We start from the raw sequence: 15368 nt of genomic DNA on the forward strand, positions 1-15368 counted from the left end.
TGATTCCATCCCTTGGGACCCAGGGGTGCCAAGAAGAACTGTGGTCCACGGGATTTTCAAGGCGGTGCCCTTTTGCAAGCAGACTGCCAGGCCTATCTTACGGGGTGATTTCGAATGGGTTTGAACCTTCACGCAGGGACTCTTATAGTTCCACTAATTACACTAAGGTTTCTCGAGTGGGGAATACCTCAGTTCTTGGCTTTGCCCAATGAAAGAATTCTTGCCGAAGCCCGTTTTGTGATCCAAGTGGGTTTTTAGGAAGGACAGGACAAGTTTCAGGTGGTACAGTCTCAAAAGGGTACACGTGATTTCAGGGAAGCGTGCCAAGTCGCGCAGAAGCAGCGCTAAGGTTCACAATTGGGCACGAACAAACACGTGGAAGAGAGAGCATCCATACGTGTGAACCTGGGGGTGATCACGGGAGGTCCAGAACCCAAGAGGCTAAGAGCGTGTGCTCCCAAAGGCAGAGCGTGCTCCCTGCCTTTATTCTAGCCCACACCCTGGCTGGGGGAAGGTGTGGTTGAAGGTATTGGTTGACCCCATTGGCTGGGTTGAGCCCACCTGGGCGATGTCATGGGCCTGGGCCTAGTTTGGACTGCCCAGGTGTACCTCCCACCTGGCTCCAGCGCTTGAGTAGGAGCATGTTCAATTTGGGATCATCATAGGCGTCAACTTTGGTTGCCTGATTTCTTTCCAACCTCTTCTACGGGGGTCTTTGCAGGCATGGGAGGGACAACCCCCACCCCCCCTCCCTTAATCTAGCTACCTAGTAGTTGCTTCCTTTTGATGCTATCCACTGCTATCAAGTGGATGCTGACTGATTGTGACCCGATAGGACAGGGTAGAAGTGCCCATGTGGGTTTCTGAGACTGTAACTCTTTATGAGAGCACAAAGACCGGAGGAGTAGCTATTGGTTTGAACTGTTGGCCTTGAGATTAGCGGCCCAGTGCATGACCACTCCTGACGACGTGATCCAAGTGGGCTTTCAAAAGAGTGGGGAGAAATTCCATTCTTGCTCCAACTGTTTGAAGCCTCCTCTTGGCTGGATATGACAGAAATAGCTGCTGAGGTGGAGAGCATCGTTAAGAGAAAGTGCTTGCAAATCATCTGTGTGTCAAGTGCGGCTAATTACACTCGCAGAACCCTTTCCGTCAGCATATGGATCCAACGCACAGTGGAAGCAGCTGGCCAAGAATGGCCCACTTCCTGTCTCATTCAGCAAGATGCTAGTTAGCAGGAGCCCTTCCTTCCTCCCTGCAAGTCCCAATCAGCTTGATCATCAGGAGCAGAGTGGTCGCATGAAAACAGGTGGGCTTCATCAGAAAGGAATTTGAATCTGAAAGCTCACAAGGACCATCCAGAACACTTTCCTGGACAGCTTCATATTTACATGCCAATAGGGCTATAATTCCATCTACAAGTCTCTCAGCTGCGCTCTATGGAAACACACGATTTTTAAACACCCTTTTGTTGTGTTGGTGGTGTTGTTTTGCCAGTGAAGTAACGACTTCTGTCATGAAATACTTTATAAAATGTATTACATTTTACAATTGTTTTTGATTTTCTTTAGATGTTTCTGTGCCTACCCATGAAATACAAGAATAATAGCATATTTACATATTTCTTGTGAGCTTACTACCCTATTTATTTACATATATTCATATTCATATAAGCCTCTCAATAATTCTATACTTGGGGACCAGATCCCTTTTCTAAATAAGGAAACTGGGTTAAGTAAATTGTCCATTATTACATGTGGAGAGAGGCTGAGATTGGAATGCAGGCCCCCAGACTCCTGGTCCTCTTCTTTTACAGATAGGTCCACATTTCTGTCTAAAGTATGACGCTTAGAAATGAATTGCACCGAAGGCTGCTCTCGCGTGCAGTCGAGTTGATTCCGACTCTGAGTGGCCCTGTGGGGCAGCAGAAAGCCTGCATACAGTTTCCAAGGCTGTTCCTCTGGATGGGAGCAGGGCCTGGCCTCTCCTCTAGGAGAGTACCAATGGCTTCCAACTGTTAGCAGACAAGCAATTAGCCATTAGACGCCCAAGGTTCCTTCGCAGGAGCAAAGTTGGAAAGCAAAGCAAAAGTGAAGCATGAACTATGGGGTTAGACAAGTGGGCTTCTGTGGGATCTCTCAGAGTCACCAAACAGAGCTGGAACACACAGGGTACAGCATGTCCCTAACCACCTGGGGTTTCCAGGACTGTTTCTTGAATAAGTGATGCATTTACAATATTTCAAATACTTCCATGTATATACAAATACGTCAATATTCTATTATTATTAAAGAGTATACAATAAAAGCACAAACAAACGCACTGCCGTTGAATCTATTCTTACTCAGAATGACCCGTGAGCTTCCCAGACTGTAACTTTTCATGGGAGTAGAAAGCTTCATCTTTCTCCCACAGAGGGGCTGGTAGTTTCAAACTGCTGACCCTGTGGTTAGCAACCCAACTCATAACCACAATGCCACCACTGTTCCTCTAGAATAGATAATAACAAAGTCTTATTCCCATCCATGTCCTCGGGTAGCACAATTGGTTAAACACTTAGTTACTAACCAAAAAAATTGGTGGTTGAAATCCATCCATAGGCGCCTCAGAAGAAAGGCCTGGTGATCTTTTTCTGAAAAGTCACAGCCTTAAACACTATGGAGAAAAGTTGGATAGCAATGACCTGGAACCAACTTGATGGCAACTAAGTTCTTGCCTCCCTAGACAACCCGGTCCTATCTCTAAAAGCTATATTGGAAAAAAATTTAAAAATAAAAAAAATAAAAGCTATATTGGTTTCTTGTGTATCTTCTCAATGATATTTTACATCTTAAAATTTTTAGATTTGCATACATTCTTTCCCTTTGTATCACACAGATAATGTCATGTAACATATACCGTTTCATCCTTTGCTACACAAAATTGAATTATTTTATCTGTCCTTTAACCCATGAGAGAGTTAGCGGGAGGACGCAGTTCTAAAGGTGGAATTGTTGAGTCAAAGGGTCAGCCATTTGTAATTTACAAATATATTGTGCTCAGTGATGTGTGTATGTGTGTGTAAGTTCATGGCTTCTAGGGCGTTCATGGTTTGGGATTTTTTTTATATTTCTCCTTTTATTAATTCTATCCTGGCTTGATTGATGCTCAATAACGAAAAGCAAATTACTCAAACTATTAAACTCTTCCTTCATAGTGGAAACTCAAGCGCTGGCTATCGCCATCTGTGCGATCACAGTACCTAAATGCAAATAAGGACACATTGTGAGGGTTCAGCTTACAGAGCAGATGAGGAACATAGCAGAGCCCTGTGCCAGCTTTACTTGCTTCCAGAGTCAACAAGCCCCGCGAGCTTGGTTTCCACCGTCAAGTGAACTTTTCCCTTCAGTAGAACTCAGGGTGCTGGTTGGATTTCCTTTCTGGAATATTGTAAGTCTCCCTAATCATTTACATAAGAAGTGTGTGCACTTGTAATACTGCGGGGTATATGTGAGTGTGGGGTGGTGGTGATGGGGCTATGTGTGATTCTATGGGCTGCCTGGATTTGCGTGTTGAAACAGGAGAGTGTATAGGAAAAGAACTACTTTAATTCCTGCAGGACCTCTGTAGACAAGTTCCTCACTGGTGAGCGTAAGCAGCTGTACTGAAATGTCAGATGGATTCACACAGCTGACTCAAGTTGCCGAAAAGAGAGCAGCATAGTAGTTCCATAAACTGATCCCAGCCAGTCAAGCCTTGCTTAATATAGATCCGGCATGAGCTAAGCTGCAGTCTCCTCGCTGCTCTGCACACACCACTGAGATTCTTAGGGGGGAACTATCTCAAGGTGCAGTGGACCTGGGACACTTGTTAACAGGAGGACCTTCTCAAGGTTTTGTGTGTGTGTGTGTGTGTGTTTTAATCGCTTTTGATTATTTCTTCTTTTCTAATCGAAGAGGACAATCATGTCAGGGCACAGCAAGAACGCAGACCAAGAAGCACTCTTGGATGAGGAGCTTGATGAAGATGAGATCTTGGCCAACTTGTCCCCTGAAGAGCTCAAAGAACTACAAACTGAAATGGAAGTCATGGCGCCCGACCCCAGGCTTCCTGTGGGAATGATCCAGAAAGATCAAACGGACAAGCCGCCGACTGGAAACTTTGACCATAAGTCTCTCGTTGATTATATGTACTGGCAAAAGGCATCCCGACGCATGCTGGAGGACGAACGCGTTCCGGTCACCTTTGTGCCATCTGAGGTAACCAGGGCTTTCGGTCCAGCAGAGAGACAGCTGCCTGGGGGCCGTGTTGTGACTTCTCAAAACTACACAGTTTTCTACTCTTGCCAAATAGATGAGAGGCCTTCAGAAAGGTCGAGGAAAAAGCCAATGAACTGATCATGGAATTTCCCCATGAATTTTGTGAAGCCCTCTCATCTATTAAAACATAATATTTACTCTGACTCTAGAAAAAAATCAATACTTAAATGGAACAGTTTGGAGGAGAAAGTTGGTCATTTCTTGTAAATGTCTTTTTAAAAGAATTCTGTGGGGTTTGCCATGCAAAGAAAATCTGTGTTCTAGAGTCTTGAGATATAGTGTCCTAACTTGTACCTCAGAAGCCGTTGTTGTTAGCTCTTCTTTTGCTCATAGGCCTCTGTACCTTCCTCTGCTGGCCCATTCACCCATGTGCAGTGTTTCCATGCTGTGTCACGGGTTTTGTGGTACTCTGAAGTCCAGCCCCACTCCTGGCCATTAAACCAAATCAAATCAACCAAAAGTGCCCAATATTCCTAATTTCTAGTATGCCATTTAGAAACTGAGAGCTATCAAGCTGATTTTAAATAATATTTTTACTGCGTTTTGAGAAAGTTAACACAGCCAAAAAGAAAGAAGTCGCTTTCATTAAAGAAACAGGTTGAATTACTTTTAGCTTTTTTCTCCCCCCCCTTTCTCTGCTGCAATTGAAAGGGTTGGCTGCGCCTGCTGGGTAATATGAGGCTCTCTGTGGTTATGGTAACTGTGTTACAACTGTCAACATAGAATTAAGTCCTGAGCAAAAAGATTAAGTTCTTGCTTGGATGCACTTATGTCTCAAATTGCTGTATCAACTTTCAAATGACATCGTTGCCATGCACATATCATAGAGAAAAGTATGCTAACTGATGTGAAAGAATCCAATAAGCAGCACTGATAGCGCTCTGGTCGTTTTCCTTACCAGTCTAAGCGATTGTTTTTCAATCACAGGCCTCTTTTCTTTTGTCAGTAGACCTGTCCCCTACATGCCTTCCTTTAAATCAAACCGGATAGTGAAGCTGCCTCAGGAATAGCCCACCCCGTGTTCACAGAGCAGAGGGGATAGGATGTAATTTCCAAAGCACTGAACTGCTCTCACTTTTCCCACAACATACTATGTTTCCAGGAATCTTGATGTGCATATCACACTGAATTAGTGAGCATTTTAGAAATGTACATGTGAGTAGGGCAATAGGGGAATTATTGTGTGGCCCAGGACTGCATAGCACAAAGATGCTATTCCGTTATAGGAAAAACAAAGAGTCCAGTGTGTTCATAGATAGCTCGAGAAAAGTTTTCAAAGCAGGGGATTTTTGCACTGCTTCTGGATTGAACATCACTCTGAAAACAAAACAAAATGAACTGGGTTTTCTTGTAGTATGTCAGATGAGATTAATAAAAAAAAAAAGCCCACAGTCATAGAGTCACTTCCATCTCCTAGTGACTCTCTATGGTGCATCTGAGGCTGGGAATCTTCACAGAGCAGACAGCCTTGTCTTTGTCCAGTGGAGTGGCTGGTTTGAACCACCGACCTTTCGATCATAGTCCATCGCTTATGCCACAGCACCGCGCGGCTCTATTTATAAGATGGGGTAGACTGCCAAAAGTGTATGTTTCTATACATCTACTTGTATAAACTTTGGCAATATTTGTTTACAAAATTCATACGTGTGCTTTGTAAAAATCCACACCTAGTAGAATGAATGTAGAAAATGCAAGTCGGCCAACTGCTACCCCTCTTCATGTCCGTCCTAGTGATTATTTCCTTTGCTCAGAGATAGCCAGTAGTGAAGTAGATAGTCCAACAGGTTTTCCTACACGAACTTTCAAATGTATACTGTGTATATGTATAAATACACATACATTCACAATGGACTGTTGTTGTTCTTGTTGTTGTTAGGTGCCATCGAGTTGGGTCCAACCCACAGCGACCTTATGCACAACAGAGTGGAACCTTGCACGGTCCTGCACCACCCTCACAGTTGTCCCTGTGCCCGCGCCCAATGATACGGTCACTGTGTCCATCCCTCCCATTAAGGGTCTTCCTCTTTTTGCATGAGCCATACACTTTATCCAACACGATATCTGCCCTTCAGGGACTGGTGTCTCCTGACAATATGTCTAAAGTATCTCAGAAACGTGTAGACATTGTTCATACTCTTTTAATTCCATTTCCCCACAATTTTTGAAACCCTTTCATGCTGTTTATTAGGTTGTTTTTCACTCACTGTAATTACTTTTCGGATTTTTCCTAATAAATACCGATTTAATATTTCTTAACTAACAATTATTCTAACCTTCCCAAACCTCTCTTTTAGGAGACCACACAAGAACAGCAGCAAGCAATCGCCAGACACAATCAAAACGTGTCCGGGTTTTTAAAAGAAAAGCTTAACAGTGACATAGGTGCAGATAAAAGAGAACCAACGGGCAATAACAGTGTTCAAGAAACAGATAATAATGAAAGCGAAGAAGAAGAAGAAGAAGAGGAGGAGGAGGAGGAGGAAGAAGAAGAAGAAACAGATGATGGTGAAGAAAGTGATGGGAAAACTAAAGGTGAAACAAAGGCGCAAATTCTAAACGGCGAGGGCGACTGCCAACAGATGACTACCAAAACCTTGGAAAAACAGAAAGACGGATCAGAGACCCAAGAAAAAAGTGAGAAAAAAATCTCAAAGTTAGACCCCAAGAAGCTTGCTTTAGATACCAGTTTTTTGAAGGTCAGTGCAAGGCCGTCCGGAAACCAGACAGACCTGGATGGAAGTTTGCGGCGAGTCCGGCAAAATGATCCCGACATGACGGAACTCAACCTGAACAACATTGAAAACATCCCCAAAGAAATGCTCCTGGACTTCGTCAACGCCATGAAGAAAAACAAGCACGTCAAAGCCTTCAGCCTAGCGAACGTGGGGGCGGATGAGAACGTGGCGTTTGCCTTGGCGAACATGCTGCGAGAAAACCGGAGCATCAGCACGCTCAACATCGAGTCCAATGCCATCAGCGGCAAAGGCATCGTGGCCATCATGCGCTGCCTGCAGTTCAACGAGACGCTGGCCGAGCTCCGGTTTCACAACCAGCGGCACCTGCTGGGCCACCAGGCCGAGATGGAAATCGCCAGGCTGCTGAAGGCCAACAGCACCCTCCTCAAGATGGGCTACCACTTCGAGCTGCCGGGCCCCAGGATGGTGGTCACCAACCTGCTCACCCGCAACCAGGACAAGCAGAGGCAGAGAAGGCTGGAAGATCAAAAGCAGCAGCAACTGAAAGAGCAGAGGCAGTTAATAGCCATGCTGGAGAACGGCCTGGGGCTGCCCCCGGGCATGTGGGAGATGCTGGGGGGACCGATGCCCGATCTGAGGATGCAGGAGTTCCTGCAGCCTCTTCCGGGGCCTCCCAGCCCGCGGGCAGTGCCGGCCAGTCACCGCGGCGAACCCCCAAAGCCGCCGTCGGCGCAGTCTCCGCAGCACGGGGTTGACCCCGACTCCTTCCGGGTGGTGAAGCTCAAGCGAATCCAGCGAAAACCCCGCCTGGCAGACGCCCGGGAGTCCGCGGAGAAAACCAACCTGAAGGACGTGATCAGAACCCTGAAGCCCGTGCCCAGGAACAGGCCGCCGCCGCTGGTGGAGATCACGCCCCGAGACCAGCTCCTGAACGACATCCGCCACAGCAACGTTGCCTATCTCAAACCTGTGAGTAGAAGGGGCAGAACCAACCGGGGAGCAGCTCCGGGAGACCGCAAACCTGCCCCCCACCCACCCCCACCCCCACCCCGCTCATTTTAAGCACAGGTGACGTCCTCTAGCTGTGGCTGAGCTAGTCTGCGCCAGAGAGTAGCCAGGACCTAGCAAATGATCTGGTTGTCCCAACAGGTAAACATCGTCTTCACTTCATGACGTGTATGGAGCGGGGTCAGATTTGATCAGGGGTAACTCGTAGTCATCTTGACAGCCCCATCAGGGATGCGCTGGGGAAGTGCTGGAGTGGACCTGAAACCCAGTTCAGAGTTCAGGGTCAAGCTGGCTTCACCCCCGGTTCGGCTGTGACCTTTCAGAAGCAGAGCCCCAACCTTACTGTCAGCACTCGCTAAGATTTTGAGTCACCTAGGGCCCCCCCACCTGCTATTCTGAACCCCAGGAAAGCATCTTCAGGGAAACACCTAGCCAGCCGCCAGCCCGCCAGCCGGAGAGGCCTGTCTGTGAGGGAGAAACCAGAGCACGCTCTAATTCGGCTGCTCTTGTGTCGATAACTGAGAGTCTTCAAAAAGTTTAGAAACAGTTGGCTCTTTTATAGTGGATGACGAGTGACCTGTAATCACACCGATTCTCTTTGTTTTTAGGAAAGCAAACCAGTGGTAAACTTTGGGTCAGTTTGTCCGTGAATGAATGGAGTTTTCTTTTTCTTTTTAATCTTTTTTCTGAATGGAATTTTGAAATATGTTACTATATTTCCATTTTAATATTTACTATTTTTCACTATTGATAGGGGAGGGGTGGGCTTCGACAGCTATTAAACTGGCAGAACTTCGTTATTTTTGCCCTTACTATGAAGGCATTTAGGGAGGTAGGGAGGTGTGTGTACAAGGGCCATAGGTGATTGATATTTAACTGTATTCTCTTAGTATCTCATTACAAACTTAGCCAAGAGGTTGCATTGGTAAAATTTTCTTTTTAAAATGTTTCAATATATTATAAAGATTTCTGATTTATTATAAAGATTCCAAGTTTTCCCAAGACATTTTAAATAAATTTGCATGTAAATCCATTCTTTTTCCATTTTAAAGAGGTTTATATTCTAAGATATTTATTTATTTATTACTTATTTATGCACACACATAAGAGGAAGCTTTAAAATGTCCCTGGAAAATGGAATTTAAAAATAATGGAATTTCTCCATGAACCATTTGAAGCTCCAGGATACCTATGCATGTCCTATATTCCCATTTCTTAGTAATGCAGAATTATCAACACTTCATTTTTCTAAGTGAAAGGAGACTTCCATCTGTGATGAAGAGGTTTATTGATTCTCTTTGGTCAGGGGCCAGGGTAGAAGGTCACACAAGGTCAAGCAGGAGTCCTTCCCCTGCCCTTGGACACAGCCTCAATGCTTTCTGTACCTGTTCTTCTGCCCCCGATGCTGGGCTTCTATATGGGGTGGATTAGGGACCTGTTTTGATAAAAAAAATTAGCTCTACCATTTGTTCCATAACCAGTTACTGCTAATACCTATCCAACTGCCATGGTGGCTATGCAGTCGGAAAATAACATTATCTCAAAGAAGAGAAAGGAAGTGCAGTTTGTTTTGTTTGAAATCACCAGGAAGGGGGAGAAAGTAGACTCCCAAGTAGAAAAGAAAATGAAATACAAATGATCATTTGAACCAATTCCCTGCTCCACTGATAAAAATCTGCTTTCCCAGAATATGTTCCATTCCCACCCAACAATGCAACACATATTTATGCAGTAAATACACCTAGTTATGACACCCCAGGTGTCAGGTACTGACAAGGTAAAGAGGATCAGGGCTGCGGGCTCTTCCTCATGGCGCGTGCAATGGAAGGAGTGGTTATTGTTTTCATAGCCGAACGATGCAGCCTTAGGGTCGGCAAAAGCCAGAAAGATAAATTCGTGAGAATAACTGCAAAAATCCAACACCTTGACCAATACTGCAGTTTGCATATTTCAGTCACATCTAAAATACTATCAGTTTGATGGTACCTGGGTTTGTTTGCTTTTTTCCCCTTATGTTTGTTAAGAAAGAAAAGCATGCTGCAAAGTCAACTCTGTCTCATGTATTTTTGAATGATTGTCTTGCCACATCTGCCTCTGCTTTGATACGACTCATCTATTCCAAGAAATTAGCAGCATCTTTTGCCTTTCGTTGCCTGGCTTGGCCTGTGAAAGGCATGGGGTTCTTTCTTTCCCTCTTTGTTTGCGTGTACCTCGGTTTAAAATGCCACACAGCACTACCTGCTCCGTCCTGGAAAACACTGTAGCAAAACGTGAAAACCCATTGCTGTGCCGATGAAAATCTGCTTCACTGACATCCATTTGTTCCCCGCGGCTCTGTTTTGTGCTTGTCTGTATCCACAGTGACTGTCTGCTCTCGTGCGGAATCGCAGCATGATCTTTCAAAAGGCATCTTTGTTCCTTTGCTTTCAAATCATTTTAGACTTACAGATGTTACAAGAATTGCTGCATGCATGGTTTATCAACTTAGCGGCACCATTTTAAAAAAGGTATGTTGAGTGGCAATACATCTTCCTGTGTGTAGTACCAACAGCACACAGCTGAGCAGAGACCACAAGATTATTTGAATGGCTATTACATAGTCACGCTGTGGATAGCTATTGCAAGACACGGCCAGTGCTAAAATGCACCCTGCTCTCCAAGCGGCTGCAATGTCCTGTAATGCGAATTTTAGTCTAAATGAAATATAGTAATCATGGTTCAGGGGTGATATTCCAAAATCCCAGTAGAAAGGGATATTTGTGTTCAGATAAGACCTGATAACACGCACATTGTAGACATAAAAGAAAAAAGAAACATTTGCAGAATTTATTTTTTTGTCTTACATTAGAGTAACTCCAAACCCAGGAACTTTCAAATATGAGGTTAAAATTAAAACACATCTTAAAAATCTTGGTGAGTTGTTTTTTGTTTCTTTTTTATACTGATGCTAGCTAGACTATTGCATGTTAAAAGCATACTTAAAAATTATTCTAAGTAAAAATTTAATATGAAATTTTCTTATTTATTCTTAGAAAACTTTTTTTAAACTTGATATTTTCTTCTCCTGGACTTAGAAGTATTGTTTTTTATTTACTAGAGTAAATCTCAATAAGTCCATTTGTATTTTAAAGTTGTATATTTCCATCTTAATACTTATTCCTCCCTTTCCGCATCCCTGTGGTTTGGAACTTCTAAAAGGAAGTTGCCAGCAAAGAATGAAGAAAAAAATCTGTTCACCTTTTTGGATCAAATGTTTACTTCACTAAGAAACTCTCCATCCAATTTAGTTTAAGAGATATTTAGTCTCTGGGCCAGGAATTGAAAACTGGTAAGAGTTCAGGCCAGCTGTTTTATTTGCTTAATGGATTATTGTATTTATAATTTTTAAATGAAACTTAAGATGGCAAATATGTGGAGCATATATTGGAGACATCAGCTCTGTCCACACCAGGCTTGCATTTGCATGGCACTAACTAATCAACTGGTTTTCTCCCTTGAACAAGGATAATGGCATTCTAGTTTTGCTCAGTCCCCAGCAAACCCTATTGCCTAACATCTGGGATACTTACTTTTTTACATGATTCTGTTAGGTATTAAGGAACCCTAGTGCATAGTGGGCTATGCATTGAGTTGTTAACTCCAATGTTAGTGGTTCAAATCCACCAGCAGCTCCATGGAAGAAAGATGAAGCTGTCCCATAAATATGTTCAGACATATAAGATGGGGCAGTTCTACTCTGTGCTATGGAATTGCTTTGAGTCAGAATCAACTTGATGGCAGTAAGTTTGATTTTCTATCTGGTTAGTCACTGGGTTACTAACTGCAAGGTCTGTGGTTCAAAACCACCAGCCACACTGCTGGAGAAAGATGAGACTACTTCAGTAAAGATTTACAATCTCATAGTTGCTGTGAGTCTGAATGGACTCAATGGCAATAGATTTGGGATTGGGAGTAGACTTTTTAAGGAGCTCTAGTAGTGCACCACAAGGTTGGTGGTTCAAACACACTTGCAGGTCCATGGGAAAAAGATGAGGCTGCCTACTCCCTTTGAGATGTATAGTCTCAGAAATTCTAGGGAGCATTGGAAGTGATTGGATGGCAGTGGGTTTAATCTGGTTTTAATAGGTTTTTCCAGGAAGCTTGATGGTGCATTGATTACAGTGTTCAGCTAACAAAAAGTTAGCAGTTCAAAGCGATCAGTGACAGATGAGGTTTTCTGCTCCAATAAAGATTCTGTCTCAGAAATCCCATAGAGCAGTTCTATTTCTGAAAGATTGCTATGAATCAGAATTGACTCAATGACAATGGACTGGGTTTACCAAGTCTTTTAGTTTGTCTTTTTGCCTTTGTTATTTTTAGCTATATTTTAGAAGTCTTCTAGCTAACAAATAAATTTCATTTCTTAATGACTAATTCATCCCTCAGATGATATTTCTGAGTCATTATGATATCAGTTCAATGGAACCACATTAGACTTGTGCAAGCTTATCTGACCCTGGCAAGTGTAAGATTTCCTTTCCTCCTTTTAAATTCTGTGATCTGCTCACTGTCTACCATCCCGGATGAGTAACTATACCTTTCATGGAGATAAAATCCCAAGTGCAACAGCTGTTTCATACACTGAGAACAACTGCATTAGAGCCAGCTTTTATGTGAATCCAAGTGACTGTTTTAACACTCAATTTCCCTCTCGGCTCACTTGTGTGCAGATGGATTGCTTCCGGGCAGTTGTTGGAATCTGATCAAAGGCATTGTCAATTTATCCCATATACTTAGTAAGTGATACAATTACAGAATTTAATATGATAACCTCTTGAATCTTCACCCTCATCTCTGGCTATTTCTTCTTCTTTCTCAATCATCAAATCCTTGTCTCAAACAACTTCTCTGGAGTCTATCCTTGTTATGATTTTCTATTCTTTCCCGTCATATCCTCTCCCATTGTTCCAACTGTCACATAGTCTAGGGCAGGATCCAAATCTTCCTTTCCCGTTTGGTCACCTTCATCTAATCTGCCCCAGATCAAACTCTTTTAGAGCCATGGTCACAATATCCCATCATGTCTGCATTCTCTCTCAAGTTCAGGTCTAAACTCTGGGCTTATCTTCAGCTCCTCCTTTTTCCAGCCTCTTCTTTCTTGCCTCCTAAAAAGGAACCAGATGAATCTAAAAATAATTTCCAAAGGTAACCCTAGTTTATAGCGGTGGAAGCAGTATGATTTGTATAGCGTGAAGCTCACGGGAGAAAGCGAGGTAACCCTTAAGCCCCATCACAAAAGAGCCTCCTGACCAGGCATATGTAGACGACAAAATGCTTCTCTCTGATGCCTAGTGGGGAAAAAGGTTTTGATAGACATCTTTTCTAAAATCAGCAATTCTTATCCTCATCGTGTTGATTTGATTCCAACTCCTAGCCACCTTCTAGGGCAGAGTTGGGCTGTCCCACAGGGCTGGGCTCTTCACAGCAGCACATTGTCTCAGCTCTTCTCCAAAGCAGTGAAGTACAGTCTGTAACCACATAACCACGGGACCGCCAAGGCTCTTTCACTGTGCCACCGGGCTCCCCAAGTCTATAATCGTGACCCTGGAACCAGCATGCCTGAGTACCTCAAGGACTACACATAGATTGCTGAACCCACCCCTTGAGTGTTGATCCAATAGGAATGGAGGAGAGCTAAAAAGAACGGCCAGCTTTTGACAACTGTGCATCCTGACATTTATGGCAAATTGCATCTAGTGTTTTTCCTGAAGGGTCCTGCTTCCATGCCTCCATAGGGTCCTCTGCTTTAAATTACTTTTCCTTTCGTATCTAGCTAAGGGTCCGGGGGCACTGTGGGTTTGTGGGTGAGACATTGAGCCGGTCAAGGCAAGGTCAGCAGTTCCAGCCCACCAGCTGCTCTCTGGAGCAGTTCTGTTGCTCTGCATGAGAATCACCTAGACTACAGTTAGTAGGGGCAGTTGGTTCCATATTTATCTATAGACCTCTCCCCACATTCCAAGAATCGGTTCAAATATGAGTACTTACAAAGAATCAGTAGTAAATGCTCTTCCTGTGTATTTCCATTCTTTTTTTAAATCTATGTTTCACATAACTCCTCCCACATTCTTTTTCCAGTTGCAAGCCCTGTGGGTATCTTGCATGTAGTTCTACTGAATTCTGAGTTCTTCAGGCAGGTCTTTCCCATCTCTAACTTGGGCATCCACTGACCTTGACCCAGAGCAGGAACTCAATATATGTAGTTGTGATCATTTAGTATTGGTCAAATGAAAGGGAGTACTGGTAGGTTATGCAAGGGAAGTGAGAGTTCAAAACCTCAGCCCACTCCTTGGGAGAAAGATGAGGCTGGCTGCTCCTGTAAAGAGTACAGTCTCAAAACACCCCCCACCCCAGCAGTCCTGCTCTGTCCTATAGGTTGGCTAGCAGTCAGTAAGGACTGGATGGCAGGGAGTTTCTTTGAGTTTTGTTCAAAAGAGTCTTCCAGTCCTGGCCTCCATCCTCCTCTGAGTATATTCATATGTGTGCATCACTATGTTAACACTTAATAAAATTGAATGATAGTTATAAGAATTGTAAGAGCCCCCCCAATAAAATGATTTTAAAAATAATAATAGTAATGCTTCTAACTGTAGCATTAATGTTATTTTTGAAGCCTTCCATGTATCTATAAACATATGTGGAGAATATCATTAATAATGTCATTTTAAATGCAATAGCACAGAGAACCACATTGTTGTCATTGTGGCTTTACAGCTCATTTAAGTACCTGGCATTAGCGCTCACTGCTGTGCTCACAAAGAACTGGTTCTCTTTGGGGGAAGTCCTACCCAGGGGCAGTCGCAGACTTCCTCTCCTGAAAGTGTGGCTCTAGGGAGGGAGGGGGTCAGAAGCACATGGAAGACCCCTTGTGTTGAAGGCTGTGCAGGACAGGACAGCCCATCCAAGCCCTCTGTAGTGACTAGGATATTGGGAAATATTCCTAAACAAAGGTTCTGGGCAGAGAACTGGCTATGGGGAGGGCCAAAGCAGACCGCCACAATGGTTTGCCACATTGACAAAAGGGGTGCACAATAGAGAAGCATTCTTAGTTATAGAACTTGTGAGTGTCCCCTGGACTTACTTCTTCAGTATCCTCCGTAAGGTACCAAAGCCCCCAAACATAAACTTGCTGCCATTGAGTCCATTTTAACTCTTAGTGCCCCTCCAGGGCTGGGCAGGATTACGCCATATGGTTTCCAAAGCATTGTATCTATCCAGAAGCATCCTGCTACATCTTTCTCCCAAGGAGCAGCAGGGGTGGGTTTAGACCAACAGTATTTCTGGGCTTTATGACAGCACCACCTGGGCCCACAAAGGTGCTGTCAGAGGC

At 43.9% G+C, this 15368-nt stretch overlaps 1 protein-coding gene across 1 annotated transcript in view; it reads left to right on the top strand.

The window, feature by feature from the left end:
• Positions 1-3944: 3944 nt before the first annotated feature.
• LMOD3 (leiomodin 3) overlaps positions 3945-15368 on the top strand; it is a 13768-nt gene continuing 2344 nt past the window's right edge. The window contains exons 1-2 of the mRNA XM_004702422.2: positions 3945-4238; positions 6593-7963. Coding sequence (XP_004702479.1) covers positions 3945-4238; positions 6593-7963 — 1665 coding nt within the window. The remainder of the gene's footprint in view (positions 4239-6592; positions 7964-15368) is intronic.

Source organism: Echinops telfairi, unplaced genomic scaffold (assembly GCF_000313985.2).
Source record: "Echinops telfairi isolate 266 unplaced genomic scaffold, ASM31398v2 ScPeMD7_31;HRSCAF=116, whole genome shotgun sequence".
NCBI classification, from domain to species: domain Eukaryota; kingdom Metazoa; phylum Chordata; class Mammalia; order Afrosoricida; family Tenrecidae; genus Echinops; species Echinops telfairi.